The sequence below is a fragment of the Pseudophryne corroboree genome, chromosome 2 (assembly GCF_028390025.1).
Source record: "Pseudophryne corroboree isolate aPseCor3 chromosome 2, aPseCor3.hap2, whole genome shotgun sequence".
Taxonomy (NCBI): Eukaryota; Metazoa; Chordata; class Amphibia; order Anura; family Myobatrachidae; genus Pseudophryne; species Pseudophryne corroboree.
The window spans coordinates 271,949,135-271,970,834 of record NC_086445.1 but is presented as its reverse complement, the minus strand read 5'-3'; the positions used below and the strand labels follow the sequence as shown (position 1 = coordinate 271,970,834).

The window sequence follows — 21,700 nt, the reverse complement described above, 5'->3', positions numbered from 1 at the left end:
TGCAAAACATGGGACGTGCTGGAATTTGCCCATATTTAATGCACACACAATATTGCTGGCGTTGTCCGATGCCACAAATCCACAGGAGAGTCCAATTGGGGTAAGCCATTCCGCGATGATCTTCCTCAGTTGCCGTAAGAGGTTTTCAGCTGTGTGCGTATTCTGGAAAGCGGTGATACAAAGCGTAGCCTGCCTAGGAAAGAGTTGGCGTTTGCGAGATGCTGCTACTGGTGCCGCCGCTGCTGTTCTTGCGGCGGGAGTCCATACATCTACCCAGTGGGCTGTCACAGTCATATAGTCCTGACCCTGCCCTGCTCCACTTGTCCACATGTCCGTGGTTAAGTGGACATTGGGTACAGCTGCATTTTTTAGGACACTGGTGACTCTTTTTCTGAGGTCTGTGTACATTTTCGGTATCGCCTGCCTAGAGAAATGGAACCTAGATGGTATTTGGTACCGGGGACACAGTACCTCCAACAAGTCTCTAGTTGGCTCTGCAGTAATGATGGATACCGGAACCACGTTTCTCACCACCCAGGATGCCAAGGCCTCAGTTATCCGCTTTGCAGTAGGATGACTGCTGTGATATTTCATCTTCCTCGCAAAGGACTGTTGAACAGTCAATTGCTTACTGGAAGTAGTACAAGTGGGCTTACGACTTCCCCTCTGGGATGACCATCGACTCCCAGCGGCAACAACAGCAGCGCCAGCAGCAGTAGGCGTTACACGCAAGGATGCATCGGAGGAATCCCAGGCAGGAGAGGACTCGTCAGACTTGCCAGTGACATGGCCTGCAGGACTATTGGCATTCCTGGGGAAGGAGGAAATTGACACTGAGGGAGTTGGTGGGGTGGTTTGCGTGAGCTTGGTTACAAGAGGAAGGGATTTACTGGTCAGTGGACTGCTTCCGCTGTCACCCAAAGTTTTTGAACTTGTCACTGACTTATTATGAATGCGCTGCAGGTGACGTATAAGGGAGGATGTTCCGAGGTGGTTAACGTCCTTACCCCTACTTATTACAGCTTGACAAAGGGAACACACGGCTTGACACCTGTTGTCCGCATTTCTGGTGAAATACCTCCACACCGAAGAGCTGATTTTTTTTGTATTTTCACCTGGCATGTCAACGGCCATATTCCTCCCACGGACAACAGGTGTCTCCCCGGGTGCCTGACTTAAACAAACCACCTCACCATCAGAATCCTTCTGGTCAATTTCCTCCCCAGCGCCAGCAACACCCATATCCTCCTCATCCTGGTGTACTTCAACACTGACATCTTCAATCTGACTATCAGGAACTGGACTGCGGGTGCTCCTTCCAGCACTTGCAGGGGGCATGCAAATAGTGGAAGGCGCATGCTCTTCACGTCCAGTGTTGGGAAGGTCAGGCATCGCAACCGACACAATTGGACTCTCCTTGTGGATTTGGGATTTCAAAGAACGCACAGTTCTTTGCGGTGCTTTTGCCAGCTTGAGTCTTTTCAGTTTTCTAGCGAGAGGCTGAGTGCTTCCATCCTCATGTGAAGCTGAACCACTAGCCATGAACATAGGCCAGGGCCTCAGCCGTTCCTTGCCACTCCGTGTGGTAAATGGCATATTGGCAAGTTTACGCTTCTCCTCCGACAATTTTATTTTAGGTTTTGGAGTCCTTTTTTTTCTGATATTTGGTGTTTTGGATTTGACATGCTCTGTACTATGACATTGGGCATCGGCCTTGGCAGACGACGTTGCTGGCATTTCATCGTCTCGGCCATGACTAGTGGCAGCAGCTTCAGCACGAGGTGGAAGTGGATCTTGATCTTTCCCTAATTTTGGAACCTCAACTTTTTTGTTCTCCATATTTTATAGGCAGAACTAAAAGGCACCTCAGGTAAACAATGGAGATGGATGGATTGGATACTAGTATACAATTATGGACGGACTGCCACGGTTAGGTGGTATAAAAAAACCACGGTTAGGTGGTATATATTGTAATACAATTATGGATGGACGGACTGCCTGCCGAGTGCCGACACAGAGGTAGCCACAGCCGTGAACTACCGCACTGTACACTGGTTGATAAAGAGATAGTAGTATACTCGTAACAACTAGTATGACTGACTATGACGGTATAAAGAATGAAAAAAAAACCACGGTTAGGTGGTATATATTGTAATACAATTATGGATGGACGGACTGCCTGCCGAGTTCCGACACAGAGGTAGCCACAGCCGTGAACTACCGCACTGTACACTGGTTGATAAAGAGATAGTAGTATACTCGTAACAACTAGTATGACTGACTATGACGGTATAAAGAATGAAAAAAAAACCACGGTTAGGTGGTATATATTATAATACAATTATGGATGGACGGACTGCCTGCCGACTGCCGACACAGAGGTAGCCACAGCCGTGAACTACCGCACTGTACACTGGTTGATAAAGAGATAGTAGTATACTCGTAACAACTAGTATGACTGACTATGACGGTATAAAGAATGAAAAAAAAACCACGGTTAGGTGGTATATATTATAATACAATTATGGATGGACGGACTGCCTGCCGACTGCCGACACAGAGGTAGCCACAGCCGTGAACTACCGCACTGTACACTGGTTGATAAAGAGATAGTAGTATACTCGTAACAACTAGTATGACACTATGACGGTATAAAGAATGAAAAAAAAACCACGGTTAGGTGGTATATATTATAATAATACAATTATGGATGGACGGACTGCCTGCCGAGTTCCGACACAGAGGTAGCCACAGCCGTGAACTACCGCACTGTACACTGGTTGATAAAGAGATAGTAGTATACTCGTAACAACTAGTATGACTGACTATGACGGTATAAAGAATGAAAAAAAAACCACGGTTAGGTGGTATATATTATAATAATACAATTATGGATGGACGGACTGCCTGCCGACTGCCGACACAGAGGTAGCCACAGCCGTGAACTACCGCACTGTACACTGGTTGATAAAGAGATAGTAGTATACTCGTAACAACTAGTATGACACTATGACGGTATAAAGAATGAAAAAAAAACCACGGTTAGGTGGTATATATTATAATAATACAATTATGGATGGACGGACTGCCTGCCGAGTTCCGACACAGAGGTAGCCACAGCCGTGAACTACCGCACTGTACACTGGTTGATAAAGAGATAGTAGTATACTCGTAACAACTAGTATGACTGACTATGACGGTATAAAGAATGAAAAAACAACCACGGTTAGGTGGTATATATTGTAATACAATTATGGATGGACGGACTGCCTGCCGAGTTCCGACACAGAGGTAGCCACAGCCGTGAACTACCGCACTGTACACTGGTTGATAAAGAGATAGTAGTATACTCGTAACAACTAGTATGACTGACTATGACGGTATAAAGAATGAAAAAAAAACCACGGTTAGGTGGTATATATTGTAATACAATTATGGATGGACGGACTGCCTGCCGAGTTCCGACACAGAGGTAGCCACAGCCGTGAACTACCGCACTGTACACTGGTTGATAAAGAGATAGTAGTATACTCGTAACAACTAGTATGACTGACTATGACGGTATAAAGAATGAAAAAAAAACCACGGTAGGTGGTATATATTGTAATACAATTATGGATGGACGGACTGCCTGCCGAGTTCCGACACAGAGGTAGCCACAGCCGTGAACTACCGCACTGTACACTGGTTGATAAAGAGATAGTAGTATACTCGTAACAACTAGTATGACTGACTATGACGGTATAAAGAATGAAAAAAAAACCACGGTTAGGTGGTATATATTATAATACAATTATGGATGGACGGACTGCCTGCCGACTGCCGACACAGAGGTAGCCACAGCCGTGAACTACCGCACTGTACACTGGTTGATAAAGAGATAGTAGTATACTCGTAACAACTAGTATGACACTATGACGGTATAAAGAATGAAAAAAAAACCACGGTTAGGTGGTATATATTATAATACAATTATGGATGGACGGACTGCCTGCCGACTGCCGACACAGAGGTAGCCACAGCCGTGAACTACCGCACTGTACACTGGTTGATAAAGAGATAGTAGTATACTCGTAACAACTAGTATGACACTATGACGGTATAAAGAATGAAAAAAAAACCACGGTTAGGTGGTATATATTATAATACAATTATGGATGGACGGACTGCCTGCCGAGTGCCGACACAGAGGTAGCCACAGCCGTGAACTACCGCACTGTACACTGGTTGATAAAGAGATAGTAGTATACTCGTAACAACTAGTATGACTGACTATGACGGTATAAAGAATGAAAAAAAAACCACGGTTAGGTGGTATATATTATAATACAATTATGGATGGACGGACTGCCTGCCGACTGCCGACACAGAGGTAGCCACAGCCGTGAACTACCGCACTGTACACTGGTTGATAAAGAGATAGTAGTATACTCGTAACAACTAGTATGACACTATGACGGTATAAAGAATGAAAAAAAAAACACGGTTAGGTGGTATATATTATAATACAATTATGGATGGACGGACTGCCTGCCGACTGCCGACACAGAGGTAGCCACAGCCGTGAACTACCGCACTGTACACTGGTTGATAAAGAGATAGTAGTATACTCGTAACAACTAGTATGACACTATGACGGTATAAAGAATGAAAAAAAAACCACGGTTAGGTGGTATATATTATAATAATACAATTATGGATGGACGGACTGCCTGCCGACTGCCGACACAGAGGTAGCCACAGCCGTGAACTACCGCACTGTACACTGGTTGATAAAGAGATAGTAGTATACTCGTAACAACTAGTATGACTATGACGACGGTATAAAGAAAGAAAAAAAAATACCACGGTTAGGTGGTATATAATTATACAATTATGGATGGACGGACTGCCTGCCGAGTGCCGACTGCCGACACAGAGGTAGCCACAGCCGTGAACTACCGCACTGTACTGTGTCTGCTGCTAATATAGACTGGTTGATAAAGAGATAGTATACAACAATATACTACTATACTGGTGGTCAGGCACTGGTCACCACTAGTCACACTGGCAGTGGCACTCCTGCAGCAAAAGTGTGCACTGTTTAATTTTAAATTAATATAATATTATGTACTCCTGGCTCCTGCTATAACAACCTGCAGTGCTCCCCAGTCTCCCCCACAATTATTATAAGCTTTTATACATTGATGTGCAGCACACTGGGCTGAGCTGAGTGCACACAGACTGAGTCACACTGTGTGACTGCTGTGTATCGTTTTTTTCAGGCAGAGAACGGATATAGCAGAGAACGGATATATTAAATAAAAGTTAACTTAACAACAACTGCACTAGTCACTGTGGTAAACTCTGTCTGCACAATCTCTCTCTCTCTCTCTCTCTCTCTTCTAATCTATTCTAATGGAGAGGACGCCAGCCACGTCCTCTCCCTATCAATCTCAATGCACGTGTGAAAATGGCGGCGACGCGCGGCTCCTTATATAGAATCCGAGTCTCGCGAGAATCCGACAGCGTCATGATGACGTTCGGGCGCGCTCGGGTTAACCGAGCAAGGCGGGAAGATCCGAGTCGCTCGGACCCGTGAAAAAAAAAGTGAAGTTTGTGCGGGTTCGGATTCAAAGAAACCGAACCCGCTCATCTCTAGTTATGATCTGATATATATATATATATATATATATATATATATAAATGTGAAAGCCATCACTCACTCACTCATTGCTAATTCTCTTACTTCCCGATATGTTAGGAAGATGACATTTAACATAGGTATTCATCAGGTGGGAAATAGGAATACTACGTAATCAGAATTTTAATAAACCTTCTCTAAGGGGATGAAAAGGGGGTTGGCATAATGACATCATGACCGATGTGTGGCTTGCGTTACGTGAACGATTAAGCCCAAACAGACAATCAGATCAAAATTTGGGTTGCACCTCCAGTGTATAGAAATTAATAAACTACAAAAATGGTCCTGTCACTTTTTACCATATCTGCTACGGGTACTCCTCTGGTAACGCCAAGAACCATGGATTAATATTTACTTACATTAAGATGTCTCAAATTTACAGCTCTATAGATTTACCAAACACTCATTTATATGTACTTTTTTTCACTTACCAGAGGACAATCCCATCACCAACTGCTTTGAACAGGTCATCTGTGTCAGGGTTCATGGGAATTACATGTTTACAGTCTGGGTCCTTTTCCAAAGCCTTATTTACCCAGTTTACAAAAGCATACTTTTCCTCTTCTGTAAGGTAAGGATAAAATGCTGACTTGTAACTCTTGTGGTTATTTAATTAAGCACTTTATAACAAGGTGTTACAAATATTTTTGATCACAAGAACACATTCAGATTCCCAAAATCCATTTCAATACAAATAAAAACCTTATAATAAAATCATATATGAAAGCCTATGTAATTGCAAATTACATTTCTATAATAATTGATGTAACAAGCGCAATGTATTCTTAATGCATAATCTTGCTGCGTTCCAATGCCAGTGCTTTAAAGATTAAAGAGCAACTCTCAGGGGTAACAGAAAGTCTCTGTACATACTATACTAGGGTTGGGTATACGTGACCAGCGGCCAGAAGACCGGCGGTCACCATACCGATGCCGGAAACCCAGCTTTTAGATGCCCGGAGGGGGGGGGAGTAAGCGCAACAAAGCCCCTTGCGGGCTCAGTAGCTAGTTATATTCCCACTCTATGTGTGTCGTGGACACCCACGATTGGGAATAGTACCTGTTAGTCGGCATGCCGACTGTCAGGACTCTAGGAGGGTGGGATACCGGCGTCTGTATTGTGACCAGCGGTCTCCTGACCACCGGTCACATAACTACCTCCCCTATACTAGGCAACCATTCCACAGTGCAGCCAGCATGCTTCCAATTATAACTTATTGTCCTGTAATATTCAAGCAGTACAACTGTAACCTACAGATGGGGGTTGTTACAGTTCCAGAGTTGTGCTTCCCAGTGGTGGTCATATACAACCAGATGGTGCTGTGCCTGCTAACTAGTATCAAAAAAAGGGGAAGAAGTTAAGGATAAGGGATTGGAGGGATGGGGGAAAGGTAAGGTTAGTTGCACAGGATAAGAGTTTACAGAAAGAGGCCCCTAATTCATCTGTTTTATTAGTTATTCATATTTAGAGGGGGTGCTACCACAGATCATGTTATAGGTATGTAGCAAAGGAAAGGAAAGGATCTGTTTTGGGTGCACAAAATTTAAAATATAACTTTTAATTATTGCCATTAAGAATTTTAGATTATAGCGTATTCTACTGAGTAGCTAATATGTGAAATATTAAAACCACAATTAACAGATAAGTGAAAACATGACAATACTGTGAATTACAGAAAAAGAAAATAAACAGAGATTTAAAAATGAGCGTCTGTTTGGTGTCTGTTCTGTTATATCCCTGTTTTTGTATATATCAGCAATGTTACATATTTATATTACAAATAAGTGTGTTTGTGTTCAGTTGGTGAATTGTATGCTTGGAAGAGTGTTACTGACTTTCAAAATTTAAATACTTCTGGCATTGTGCCCAGATTTTGTATATATCAACAGTGTTGCATGTTTGTGTTACACATGGATATATTTGTATTCAAATGGTTACTTCAATGCCTAGAAGAATGTTTCTAACACCTCAATGTTTGGATAAATATCTCTGGCACAGAGCCCAGATTTAATGACTGAAACATATGTTGCAATCTTTGAAAATTGTACTGAAATGATCCTGTATTCATTGGTTTGTTACTGATCTCTCAAATTTATAAGATCAATCACACATATATTTTGTGTACTATCGTTCTTCATTAATTTAAGAACGTTATAGACATATGCTGCATCCTATAGTTGCAGTATTAAATCCCCATGGTGTTTCACTGATATATAAATCTCCGTGTGGTATTATGATATCACCTTTCAGAAATAATCAGATTCTCAGTCGTTTTATTTGATGATATAATATAATTCCACTATTGGTTCACCTCTCACTCATGGTGTCAGGTGTCTATCTTGTATATATGGATCATCTGTTCATGTTCCCCTTCAGATTCACTGTAACATCACACCACCTCTCACTTATAGTGTCAGGTGCATTACATATCAGGGAATAATCCCGTATTGTCTCTTATATATGAGATTATATGCTGGTTCGCCTCTCATTTATAGTGTCAGGCGTGCTGTATACAAAGGGGGAAATGATCCTGTGATATCCTTAATTATATGCCAGTACACCTCTCACTCGTGGTGTCAGGTGTTATGTTCTTGCTGAATTTAAATAATAATGGATATCACACTATATGTCACTAGAGATTTATTCTGATGGTAGTGCACCAGATTATTTATCCCAAAAGGGGATGAAACATAGAAGGGGTAAATTTAATATAGTACGTGGATGGGGCTTAGTTGTATATAACAAATGTGTGACGCTTTTGTACAGGAAAATTATTTCAATTCAATGAATACTAGATTGCAATCAAATATACAGTAGGTAATCTATAGCTATATTTTGTCAATTACTGTGATCTGTTGTAATTTGATCACTTCATTGACTTTGCATCCCTGTATATTGCTCAAAATCAAATATACAGTCGGCGCTCTGTGACTAGGATAATTGCTGTGATCTATGGTTTAATTACTTTTATCTTCACCTAATTTACATACGGTGCAATAATCATATAGTCCCCTACTGAGTACCACTTGCGTGTGCAGATCCCTTGAACGGAGTATTGTCAATTACCCATATATATTAATTTATGACAATTCTTTAAGGGCGAGTCTGCATCTCAGTAGCGTCCAGTATCCATATCTACAAACATTATCCACTATATTAAAGATATCATATTATTTTACTTCACATCTCACATGTAAATTGTTTGTCACAGCCCATATATGCTGTGTATTATTGCTTACACGAGAGTGGATATGATGTCAGTTTGTTATCAGTATTTTGATGTTCAGAAAACTAGCCGTCACTCTAGTATGCACACATAATCACCGTATTACACTTGCATATATACGTATGTAGATTCTTCCAAACAACACTGTTACGCTATGACTGATGTAATATTTAGCATTCCACACATGGGGTGCCTATAAGTCCTCGTATCCTATGCTATCTCAATCCCGTGATCTTTGTCACTCGGGATTCTCAGACCTAGCGGTAACTTTTACTTGTAAATGGTACATTGCCTAATCTAAATACATTTCTTAATATTAAATTTTCAAACAGGAGAAACAGACACGTAGGACGCTCAGGTCCTACGTACGTTTCACAATAGCTTCGTCAGGCTGACGAAGCTATTGTGAAACGTACGTAGGACCTGAGCATCCTACGTGTCTGTTTCTCCTGTTTGAAAATTTAATATTAAGAAATGTATTTAGATTAGGCAATGTACCATTTACAAGTAAAAGTTACCGCTAGGTCTGAGAATCCCGAGTGACAAAGATCATGGGATTGAGATAGCATAGGATACGAGGACTTATAGGCACCCCATGTGTGGAATGCTAAATATTACATCAGTCATAGCGTAACAGTGTTGTTTGGAAGAATCTACATACGTATATATGCAAGTGTAATACGGTGATTATGTGTGCATACTAGAGTGACGGCTAGTTTTCTGAACATCAAAATACTGATAACAAACTGACATCATATCCACTCTCGTGTAAGCAATAATACACAGCATATATGGGCTGTGACAAACAATTTACATGTGAGATGTGAAGTAAAATAATATGATATCTTTAATATAGTGGATAATGTTTGTAGATATGGATACTGGACGCTACTGAGATGCAGACTCGCCCTTAAAGAATTGTCATAAATTAATATATATGGGTAATTGACAATACTCCGTTCAAGGGATCTGCACACGCAAGTGGTACTCAGTAGGGGACTATATGATTATTGCACCGTATGTAAATTAGGTGAAGATAAAAGTAATTAAACCATAGATCACAGCAATTATCCTAGTCACAGAGCGCCGACTGTATATTTGATTTTGAGCAATATACAGGGATGCAAAGTCAATGAAGTGATCAAATTACAACAGATCACAGTAATTGACAAAATATAGCTATAGATTACCTACTGTATATTTGATTGCAATCTAGTATTCATTGAATTGAAATAATTTTCCTGTACAAAAGCGTCACACATTTGTTATATACAACTAAGCCCCATCCACGTACTATATTAAATTTACCCCTTCTATGTTTCATCCCCTTTTGGGATAAATAATCTGGTGCACTACCATCAGAATAAATCTCTAGTGACATATAGTGTGATATCCATTATTATTTAAATTCAGCAAGAACATAACACCTGACACCACGAGTGAGAGGTGTACTGGCATATAATTAAGGATATCACAGGATCATTTCCCCCTTTGTATACAGCACGCCTGACACTATAAATGAGAGGCGAACCAGCATATAATCTCATATATAAGAGACAATACGGGATTATTCCCTGATATGTAATGCACCTGACACTATAAGTGAGAGGTGGTGTGATGTTACAGTGAATCTGAAGGGGAACATGAACAGATGATCCATATATACAAGATAGACACCTGACACCATGAGTGAGAGGTGAACCAATAGTGGAATTATATTATATCATCAAATAAAACGACTGAGAATCTGATTATTTCTGAAAGGTGATATCATAATACCACACGGAGATTTATATATCAGTGAAACACCATGGGGATTTAATACTGCAACTATAGGATGCAGCATATGTCTATAACGTTCTTAAATTAATGAAGAACGATAGTACACAAAATATATGTGTGATTGATCTTATAAATTTGAGAGATCAGTAACAAACCAATGAATACAGGATCATTTCAGTACAATTTTCAAAGATTGCAACATATGTTTCAGTCATTAAATCTGGGCTCTGTGCCAGAGATATTTATCCAAACATTGAGGTGTTAGAAACATTCTTCTAGGCATTGAAGTAACCATTTGAATACAAATATATCCATGTGTAACACAAACATGCAACACTGTTGATATATACAAAATCTGGGCACAATGCCAGAAGTATTTAAATTTTGAAAGTCAGTAACACTCTTCCAAGCATACAATTCACCAACTGAACACAAACACACTTATTTGTAATATAAATATGTAACATTGCTGATATATACAAAAACAGGGATATAACAGAACAGACACCAAACAGACGCTCATTTTTAAATCTCTGTTTATTTTCTTTTTCTGTAATTCACAGTATTGTCATGTTTTCACTTATCTGTTAATTGTGGTTTTAATATTTCACATATTAGCTACTCAGTAGAATACGCTATAATCTAAAATTCTTAATGGCAATAATTAAAAGTTATATTTTAAATTTTGTGCACCCAAAACAGATCCTTTCCTTTCCTTTGCTACATACCTGCTAACTAGTACTAAAGCCAGTCACACAACTGCCATTAAAGCAAGACTGTGTTATGTATTCATACATGAGTGAGAAAGAATGGATAGCACTTCGCATTGCAAAGCTTTTCCACCCCCGAAATGCCTCTAGTTCAACCTTGTTTGGTGGTTTTGTTGCCCACCACCTTCATTGGCACACTGCTTATATGAAGTACAGGTTTAGGGGTATATTCAATAGGAGTCGGATCAATTCCGACATGCAGTTGTCGGAATGGATCCGACAACCCCTATTCAATGGACGGACAAATCCGACTGTTGGATTTGGCCGTCCTGTCAGGCCGCTACTGTCAGCGGCTGCGAATGCGCTGACAGCAGCGGCCAGGGGAGCAGAGAGCGGTGGGTGTGAGCGGGAGGGGCTGGCTGCGGGGGACATATGTAGAGCCGCAGGCGGAGCTGGCAGCAGTAAGAGAGGTGCTGCGGGGGGAGCAGAGCCGGTCATAGGCATAGGCAAACTAGGCAATTGCCTAGGGCATTTGATATGCCTAGGGGCATCAGCAGCTTCTGCTGATTAAAATGATATGCAGCATGCCTATATTCTGTGTGTAACATTTCATATGCAGATACAGCCACTGTCTCACACAGTATATAGGCATGCTGCATATCTTTTTAATCAGCAGAAGCTGCTTGTGCATCCTAGCTACATAGCAATGCAAATAAGATGCATATTCATAAAAAAAGGTGCCCAACATTATCATTGAGGCAAGATTTATGAGGATACATCTGTATCCAAGCAGAGGCAGAGGTCACAGTGTTAGTGGCATTGTGTGTGCTGTGTGCATGTGAGTGGGTTGGTTGTGCAGTAGTGTTCGGAATATGTGTAAGAAGCATTATGCGTGTCATGTAAAAATGCATTAATAATGTGCAACATATGTGTAAGGGGCACTATGTGTGTCATTATGTGTATAAGGGCATTTATAATGTGCGGCATATGTGTAACAGGGTACTACTGTATGTGTGTCATTATGCGTATAGGGGCACTAATAATGTGCGGCATATGTGTAAAGGACATTATGTGTAAAAGGACATTAATAAAGGTTGTCATAATGTGTAAAGTGCATTATGTTTATAAGGACATTAATAATGTGTCTCATATGTGTAAGGGGCATTACTCTGTGGCATTATGTGTATAAAGTGCTCTACTATATGGCGTTGCGTATAGAAAGGGCACTACTGTGTTGTCTAATGTGAATAAAGAGCAATAGGGTGTGGTATAATGTGAATAAGGAGCAATTCAGTGTGATGTAATGTGAATAAGGGGCTCTACAGTGAGGAGTAACGTTTATAAGGTAAAGTGATAGTACTGTGGGATGTATTATGAATTATGGACACTATCGCATGATCAAATGTGAATAAAGTTGCAGTACTGTGTGGCGTAATTGTAATTGGGGTTACTATTGTGTAGCCATGCCCCTTGCCAGCAAAAACACACCCCTTTTTGGGCTGTGTGCCAAATGTGCGAACTGTTCCTATTTAAAATATAGGTGGTACAAACACCAAAATAAGGACTGCTATGGGTGAGGGGTGATGGTGCTGGTAAAGAGGTGCAAGGTCAGAGGCGGAACCAGCGGTGGTGCTAGGGGACACCAGCCAAAATCTTACCTAGGGCATCATATTGGTTATGGCCGGCTCTGGGGGGGAGCATTGATCGGCGGCCGGCGGGAGGTGCTGGCAGCGGGGTAACGTGTCTGCGGCGGCGGGGGGAGGCACTGCAGGGAGAGAGGTGCCTGGCCGGGAGACTGCAACGCCTCCCTCGCCGCCGCAGACATGTCCCCCCACAACCTGCTCCTCCCGCCGGCCTCCGATCTCTGCTCCCCCCGCTGCCGCAGCACCACTAGTCTCCTCATCTCAATCCGACTTTTTTTAAAGTCGGATTGAGATTGTCGGAAACGGGGCTAAAACCTGTCGGGTTTGGCCCCGCTTCCGACAATGCACGCTGTTATAGTATAGACCAATCTTGTCTATACTATAAGATGAAGGGGTGAAAGCGATAACATTAAATATCTGAAAATAACCTGTAAATGTAGTAAGGAACAAGTGTATGTTGTGGTCAGAATGTACAGCTCTTACATCATGGCCAAATGTCTAACATGATCCATTTAATTAACGGTCAGTTAACTGAAGCATTTGGGATGTGTGAGTAACCTGTTCACATACCTGAATATGAGTGCTGGGTGCCCACACTGGACTGCTCAGATGTGCCACCAATTGCACAGATACCTTCCTTCTTGTTTATAGCCTTTCTGAATGTTTTAGCAACATCTGTGCTTCTAAGGTCATGAATAACCTACAAATGTGAGCAAAGAAAAGTTACAAAGAATACTGCCAATAAATCCAGTACTGGAATACAAATGTTTAAACTGCCCCAAAATAATGCCCCTACAGTCTAGGTTAACCATAAATTATTTATATACAGTGTATATATTTTCTTTAATTCATCCAAGTAGCTTTTCCACCCATCACATGGTGGTAACAATTATGTTGTGCGTGTAACCGGGACACCAAGTGGGGGTGTAGATACAAAGTACCAGGGCCCAGGCCTACATTAGAAAATTGGCAGCAGCAATCATAGTGGGTGGAAAGTAACTGCACAGACAAATAGTTCTGCAAAGGTTCATGTAGTCAGACCCCACCCAAAGATGCCAAGAAATAAATGATTGTGACCAGGTGAGATAAAGCCTTGAGGTCAGGGACATTCAGAGGGTGAGGAGTACAAACTCAATTCAACAGGTTATAGGTTTTAATCCCCAGTATTGCAGTATATTGAAATGTGTTATTTAATAATAAAGGGTATTGTAACTCAATAACAAAAAGCTCTCAAGTTAAGTGCATGAATGTGGTATAAAGAGGATTTGTGTCCAAATCCATTTTCTTGCAGTGGTCTATAAATGTATGTGTAATATATACTGTGTGTGTGTGTATATATATATATATATTGTTGCCATATAGACCATTACATAACAATATAATTTAGTAGGTACCAAAGTTAGAACAAATTATGTAAATTAAATAATATGATTTATTACCCAATGTGATTTTAACCAGTTAAGAGTGTGTGTATATATATATTATTGTAAGGTATAACTTAAATAGGTTTGAATGTATTAGTCTTATGTTTTGAGAATTTAGTAGCATGTATTTCTGTGTGTTTTACTGCAAGATTATGGGTCATTATGTAAGAGACAGGTTTTCCCTGTGTAAGCCATATAGCCAGAATACACAATACATTAAGCATTACACAAATTCATCCCTTCCATGCCATTATTCATATCTGAATTAATGAAAGGATTAACATCTGATCTGCGCTATACCAAGTACAATTAAATCAAAGTTTACATGATATGTAGATATATGTATACTGTATACTTTATTCACACACAGCAAATAAATAATCATAACTTGGTGGATAAAGTCAATAGGTCACCTAGCTCAGGTCTCATAATATGCAAACAGTTACTGGTATGAACAGGGTACATTGGAATTCACAATCAAAGATCTTCATACCTTTAGAAAGTCTATCAACTAGCTGGCCTATTGTCCAGTTATACTGCTGGCCAGAGGCAATGATAATATAGGATCAAACGCACTATAAACAGGTCCCCATCATTTATGCTAACACCCTAGGGCCTAGGCGAAATAGATCGTTTACACATCCATACAAAGGTAGATCTCTGATGGATAAAGAAATACCACATTTTATGATCCCAAATTCCCTACATGCTCACCACCGTGGGACGGAGTTCTGCAGAGAACGTTTTATTACACTTTGGAATCTGTCAAAACCTATAATTATGTACTTCATTGGAAACTGTGGGGATATACTAGTTTTGAATTGGTAGAATATAGGATAAAAGGGGCAGTCTGATAGCTAGAGAGTTAGAAGGAGAGGAGGAAGGAACAAAGTCCAGAGGGAGTCAGGATCCTAAGACGGTAGCTATGAATTATGCCCTCACATATTCTTGCAAGTGTATAGTATGTGTATTAATTGTTTAAGTTTGTATAACTGTTTGTGTTTTATGTATGTACCATGGTTAAGGAAGTACAGATAAATTATAAGATTTATTATCATTGTGTTATCTTATCTTGTAATTTGTATCACCTATAATAAATGTACTAGACAAAATAGAGCTGGTATTCCAAGTCTTGAACTCATTTTTCGGAATCACTAAAGTTATACATGAAATCTGCATATATTATATAAGGCTCTGCAAGTTGGGACAATTGACTTGTAGTCAAAGTATAGTACTTATATGTTCAATGAGCCAGGATTATATATCTCTGTAAAGTATATTTAGGCTTTGCCTGGAAATATTTCCTGGACAGTAGAGATATAGCTCCTTTAATCTGAGCCAATCACAGGTATTAAATAGGAACGTCCACGCATAACATATTGTGTGATTGGACCAGTACTAAACATCACCCCTTTTGTTATGAGCCCACCTATTTGTAAGCCTATTATAATATATTTGCAGATATAAAATACATAAACCATTATATCAATATATGATATAATAAATATATGTTATATAAGATTCCATAAATCTACATTGGCGACCACGAAGGGACTTGGAATTATTCAGTATCAATTTTGACTAAATACAATATTTAGGGGCAGCGCAAGGGCTATAAGCCCGCTGGGCAAAATACAAGATCACAGTGGAATAAGTTGCAAATGACTAGAGATTTTTTTTTTAAAAAAGGCCTAAAGTAAGAAATTAAAAAACACGGGTGTTAGAGTTTAACTTATCAGGCTAGCGAACAGATAAGGGAGGATACCACGTGCAAAATATAGGAAATATTGTTCCCAAATACTAAAAATTTGTAATTCTCAGTGATAGAATACATATAACGAAAGGGAATAAATCTGTAAAATGGCTACAATGTCAAATATAGACAGCTTTGTAGTGAAATACATCACAAAGCAAAAGTGTACAGACTTTGCTTGTGATGCCAAATTAAAAGAAAACCCATGGAACTATGTCCAGGGTTTGTTTGATGATGAAATTAAATCATCAAAGAAAAGGAAACAGAAAGGAATAGCCATTGCAGGCTTGTATGCAGCCTGTTTGGCTATGGATGCTAAATTAAGCAGTTTAGCTAAAACCCTACAAAAATGTAGAGAAGAATCTAATTTAAAAGAAACAGAAAGCAAAGAAAAAATAGATCAGCTAAATATCCAAATTAAAACTTTAACAACACTTAATGACATGGGTAAAATCTCCCAGGATGAAGTGTTACAGAAACATAAAAATGCTCAGAGGGAATCCACAGAATGTAGGAGAGCTCTAAAAGAGGTTACAACAGAGAGAGATGAGATAATAAGTGCATATAAAGTTATGCAGGGACAGCTCACAGAATGTATGAAAGGGAAAGCGATTGACCATACCCCTTGTGTGGACAGGGAGATGCAGCTTATGCAAGAGATATCTGTTCTGAAAGGACATATTGCTGCAAACATTAAGATAGGAACTGCAGCCACTGCCCCATATCCTATCTATGCATATGAAAGAGAACAATGGGACACAAATCATGAGGACAGAGAGGACTGCTGGGGAGAGGGGAATTCTACTGAATCTACCCTCAGGGTACCCATAGCAATGGGAGAGTTTGCAGAATCAGCAGCGAATAGGGAGTGCTCTATATTAATAGGCACAGATAGTAGTGATGAAGAAGTACAGACAGAAATTGAGGCACACAGGGCTCATAAACAGCCAGCATTCCTCACTGAGAGTAGGAACACCCTATTGGGATTCAATAGTGAAGGAGAGGCCATTCACTCAAGGGCCCCTAGTGCCAATCATCCCCCACAACCCATAAAAACACTTATGGGAGTGGCAGATATGATTGGAAAAATGAGTTCAGGAGAACACATCACCTCCCATGCAGCTAATGTTCAGCAGAGGTGTGAACTTCTAGGAATTAGAAATCTCACTGATCAGGTTAAGGTACTGCAATTAACAATTCCATTAGCTGCTTGGAGTGCTTTGACAGATTTGATTAAAGAAGGTAAAGGTACATATGAAGAAACTGTAGAGGAGCTACAAAAGATAATTAACCCTTCAGTAGCAGGCACAATGGTTGCATATGAAATCAAACAGCAAAGTGAGGAGAACCCATTAATATATGCAAATAGATTGTGGGCAGCATACAGTGCAGGAAACAGCAAAAATGACAACAGTCAGAAAAACAGCAAAGATTTCAAAAACTTGTTGGTGCATAACTCGCACCCCACAATTAAAGCTAAGTGTGAACACTTGATAGATACCGTAAAGCATAGCTATGATAAAATAATGGGATTAATGCAGCGGTCCTTTCAAGCAGTACAGGCCAGTAAGCAACGTAAGATGGCAGAAAGGAATGAGAAATGTGTTATAAAGAGGGTTGCAGCATTACAGTCAGAAGGTAAACCAATGGTGGTTGAAGGGCCCCACATTCCAGGGGAGGTAAACACACCATTTAACCCACAATGGAACACAGGGTCACAAAGGAGAGGGGGACTTTTTAAAGAGAGATCCATTTTTAGAGGTGGAGGTAGAGGATACCAAGGACATTCAAATGATGGAGCTTGGAATAGACACATGGGTTACTCACAACATTTTGGGAACAGAGGAAAGGACACAGAGTTTAAACACCAGGGTCCCACTTACACAGAGCTAAGACACCAGCTACAGGCCATAAAAGAGAAGTATGAGAATTTAGAAAAAGCAAACAAAGTGCAGCAATCTGACACACAAAAGGAGAAAAATTGACAGTCAGTGGCCCCAAGGATAGTTGCACCAATCACTTTAGATAGGTGCGGGCGCCCTCAAGTCTCGGTTCTGGTCAGGGGCCACCAGCACACAATGTTACTAGACACCGGTGCCGCCATATCAATCCTACATGATGATCAGCCACATCACTCTCCTCTGTCAGCAGGAAAAACAATACATCTCCAAAGCTTTGCAGGGAATAAGGTAGATACAGTGCTGTCAAACCCTCTCCAAATACAAATAGGAGATGTATCTGCAATTCACACATTTGCATTAGCCTCACTGCCAAGTGAAACTCATTTATTAGGGTCTGACTTTATGATCCCTAATGGGTGTATATTGGATCTGACTAACCTTTTACTTCTGCAGAGTTCTCCTAATGTAACACCTGAGGTTGTAATTATACCAGATTCCCATGTAATTGCTGCTGTAAAACCCAATAATGCGAAATATGATGTGCTTAAGGCTAATGTTGATCATCCTGACAAAGATTTGGTATTACCATTACTTGAACAGTTTCAGGATGCTTTTGCTAAACACAAACATGACTGTGGGAAGGTAAACAAGGTGATTGAAGTCAGTGGTCTTGACCCTCCCCCACAGAAGCAGTACAATTTCCCACAGGAGGCCATAAGCTTCATTCAAGAAACAATTGACTCTCTGTTAGAGCAGCGTGTAATCAGACCATGTGTATCCACTAACAATGCGCCAATATGGCCAGTACGGAAACCGGATGGTTCCTGGCGGCTCACAATTGACTACCGCAAACTTAATGGCCTTACGCTTAGCTGCGCACCCACTGTTGCGTCAATGCCAGACATTCTAAAAATGTTAAGCCCAGAGCATAAATGGTTCACAGTTTTAGATATTTCAAATGGGTTTTGGTCTCTGCCTCTATCTGAAGAGTGTCAATACAAATTTGCCTTCACATTTCTGGGAAAGCAATACACGTTTACATGTCTTCCACAGGGCTTCCATAATTCTCCATCATTTTTCCATACTACGATGAGAGAAATTTTAACAGATTTTTCTTCCCACAAGAATTTATTGCAGTATGTAGATGATCTCTTACTAGCAACAGAGACAAAGGAAGAGCATCTTCAGCTACTGGGAGAACTCCTTGGCATCCTCAAAGACGCAGGTTTGAAGTGTAACCCATCTAAAGCTCAGATTTTACGGGAATCTGTTTCCTTCCTGGGGATCAGTGTTACGGCTGATGGGAGAACAATATTGGCAGATAAGGTAAAAACCATCCTTCGTTTACCCCTTCCTGTCAGCATACCTACACTGAGATCCTTCCTGGGGTTGGTAAATTACTCTAGGTCCTTCATTTCTGATTTTTCACAAATATCTGCACCTCTCTATTCTCTCCTCAAAAAGGATATAAAATGGGAATGGACCCCCAGTCACACAAAGGCAGTAGAAACATTAAAAGAAGCACTAGCTAGTGCCCCTGCCCTTGCAAATCCAGACCCACAGTTACCCTTTCACTTAGAGACAGCAGCAACAGAAACAGCCATGTCTGCAGTCCTGTCACAGGAAATACATGCACAGCAAAGGCCCATAGCTTATGCATCAAAGTTACTGACACCAGTGGAATTAAAATACTCCGTGTGTGAAAAACACCTTCTTGCCACATTTTGGGCAGTAAAACAGTTCACATACATGATAGGCCTGAACCCTATCATCTTACATTCCACGCACACACCAACAAGGTTCCTCCTCACAGACAGAATCAAAGATGGGAATGTCTCTAATGCCAGGTTAGCACATTGGGCCCTTTTGTTGCAGGATCGAGATATAACAGTGAAGGCAACTAACAGTCCATCCACCTGTGCATATGGACTAATATACCAGGGACTGACACACACATGTGACTTACTCCCAGCTGACCATTCAAAACATTTGTTTAGAGCAATGCCACAGGAGGCTACAGCCCCTGAACAAACCACCCAGATCTTTACAGATGGTTCATGTTTTTATGTACATGGGTCACCCCATGCAGGTTTTGGTCTGTACATAATGCATCCCCAAACCACACCACAATCTGTTTTTCGATCTTGTGATGTAAAGTCTGCACAGTACGCTGAGCTGGCAGCAGTAGCACATGCCCTTGAATTATTCCAAGACCACAAACATGAAATCGCATTGTACTTGGACTCAGCATGGGTGTGTAATGCCCTTACTGAATTTTTGCCCTTTTGGCAAACTCATCAGTATACCTCATCTGATGGAAGCCCTCTTAAATATGCAGACCTTCTCCAGTACATAGTTTCCCTGGCACAGAGTCTAACACATGTCCCCTGGGTCTGTAAAGTCAAAGGGCATTCACCTGCATCACCACACCATGAACAGAATGAAATGTCTGACCTTTTAGCCAAACAAGAGGGGGAGCTGTGGCAGATACCGAAAGCAAGCCCAGAGCCAAAAGTGTGCCCTCTTGTATGTGCAGTGGCAAAAAGGCCAGAGATGATAAATGCACCAGACATTTCAGAGATCCAAATGCAGGACCCTGAAATTAAAGAAATCATACAAAAGTTGAGGAATGAGGAGTTGGACTTAACAGAGGGAAATACATTGGCGAAACACACACCAAATCTAACACTAACAGAGGACAAGGAAATGCTTATCCACAATGGGGAAGATACAACATGGGTAGTCCCAAAAGAGTACAGGAATGAAATGATATATATTGTACACGACCTCCCCACAGGTGGACACCAGGGTGTAGAAAAGACACAGCAGAGACTAAAAACAATAGGTTGGTGGCCAGATATGGTAAAAGATGTACAGCAATACTGTGACAACTGCGTGGTATGTGCCCAAGTTAACCCAGCACCTAGAAAGATAAATGCTCCACTGAGAATCCAGAGAAGGGAAGGTCCCTGGAATGCCTTACAAATTGATTACATGGGCCCTCTGCCTGCCACAGCTAAAAATAACAAATACGTGTTGGTTGTGACTGACCTATTTTCAAAATGGGTAGAAATTTTTCCCTCTAAAAGTAACACAGCCCTGAGCACAGCAAAAATTCTGGTTGATCAGATATTCACACGGTGGGGCCTTCCAACATCGGTTGAATCAGACCAAGGTTCACATTTCACAGGTAATGTGATGCAAACATGCCTGGAAATGCTGGGAATAAAACAAAGCTTCCATGTCCCTTTTCATCCTGAATCTTCTGGACAGGTGGAACGTGCCAACAGACAGATCAAAACTATGTTGAGAAAGTTTGTTGGCATAAATGGTAAGAACTGGGATAATTTGTTACCCCTAGTGGCAATGGCAATAAGGGCCACACCTTCATCAGCGACCCGATTGACCCCCTTTGAATTAATGACAGGCAGGCAAATGAGATTGCCAGAGCACCTTTGGATAGATCTACACACCCCTACTATTGATAGACTATCAATGGATCAGTACCTTACAAAACTGCAAAAAGCACTCACAGAGGTTCATCTGTTTGCAGCACAGCAGTTAGGGAAAGCACAGA

At 40.8% G+C, this 21,700-nt stretch overlaps 1 protein-coding gene across 1 annotated transcript in view; it reads right to left on the bottom strand.

Moving 5' to 3' along the window:
- The window catches only part of LCP1 (lymphocyte cytosolic protein 1), a 168,170-nt gene that overhangs the window by 40,408 nt on the left and 106,062 nt on the right, over window positions 1-21,700 (bottom strand). The window contains exons 4-5 of the mRNA XM_063952813.1: window positions 13,616-13,745; window positions 6,115-6,247 (exon numbers count right to left, since the gene is read on the bottom strand). Of these exons, the coding sequence (XP_063808883.1) occupies window positions 6,115-6,247; window positions 13,616-13,745 (263 nt within the window). The remainder of the gene's footprint in view (window positions 1-6,114; window positions 6,248-13,615; window positions 13,746-21,700) is intronic.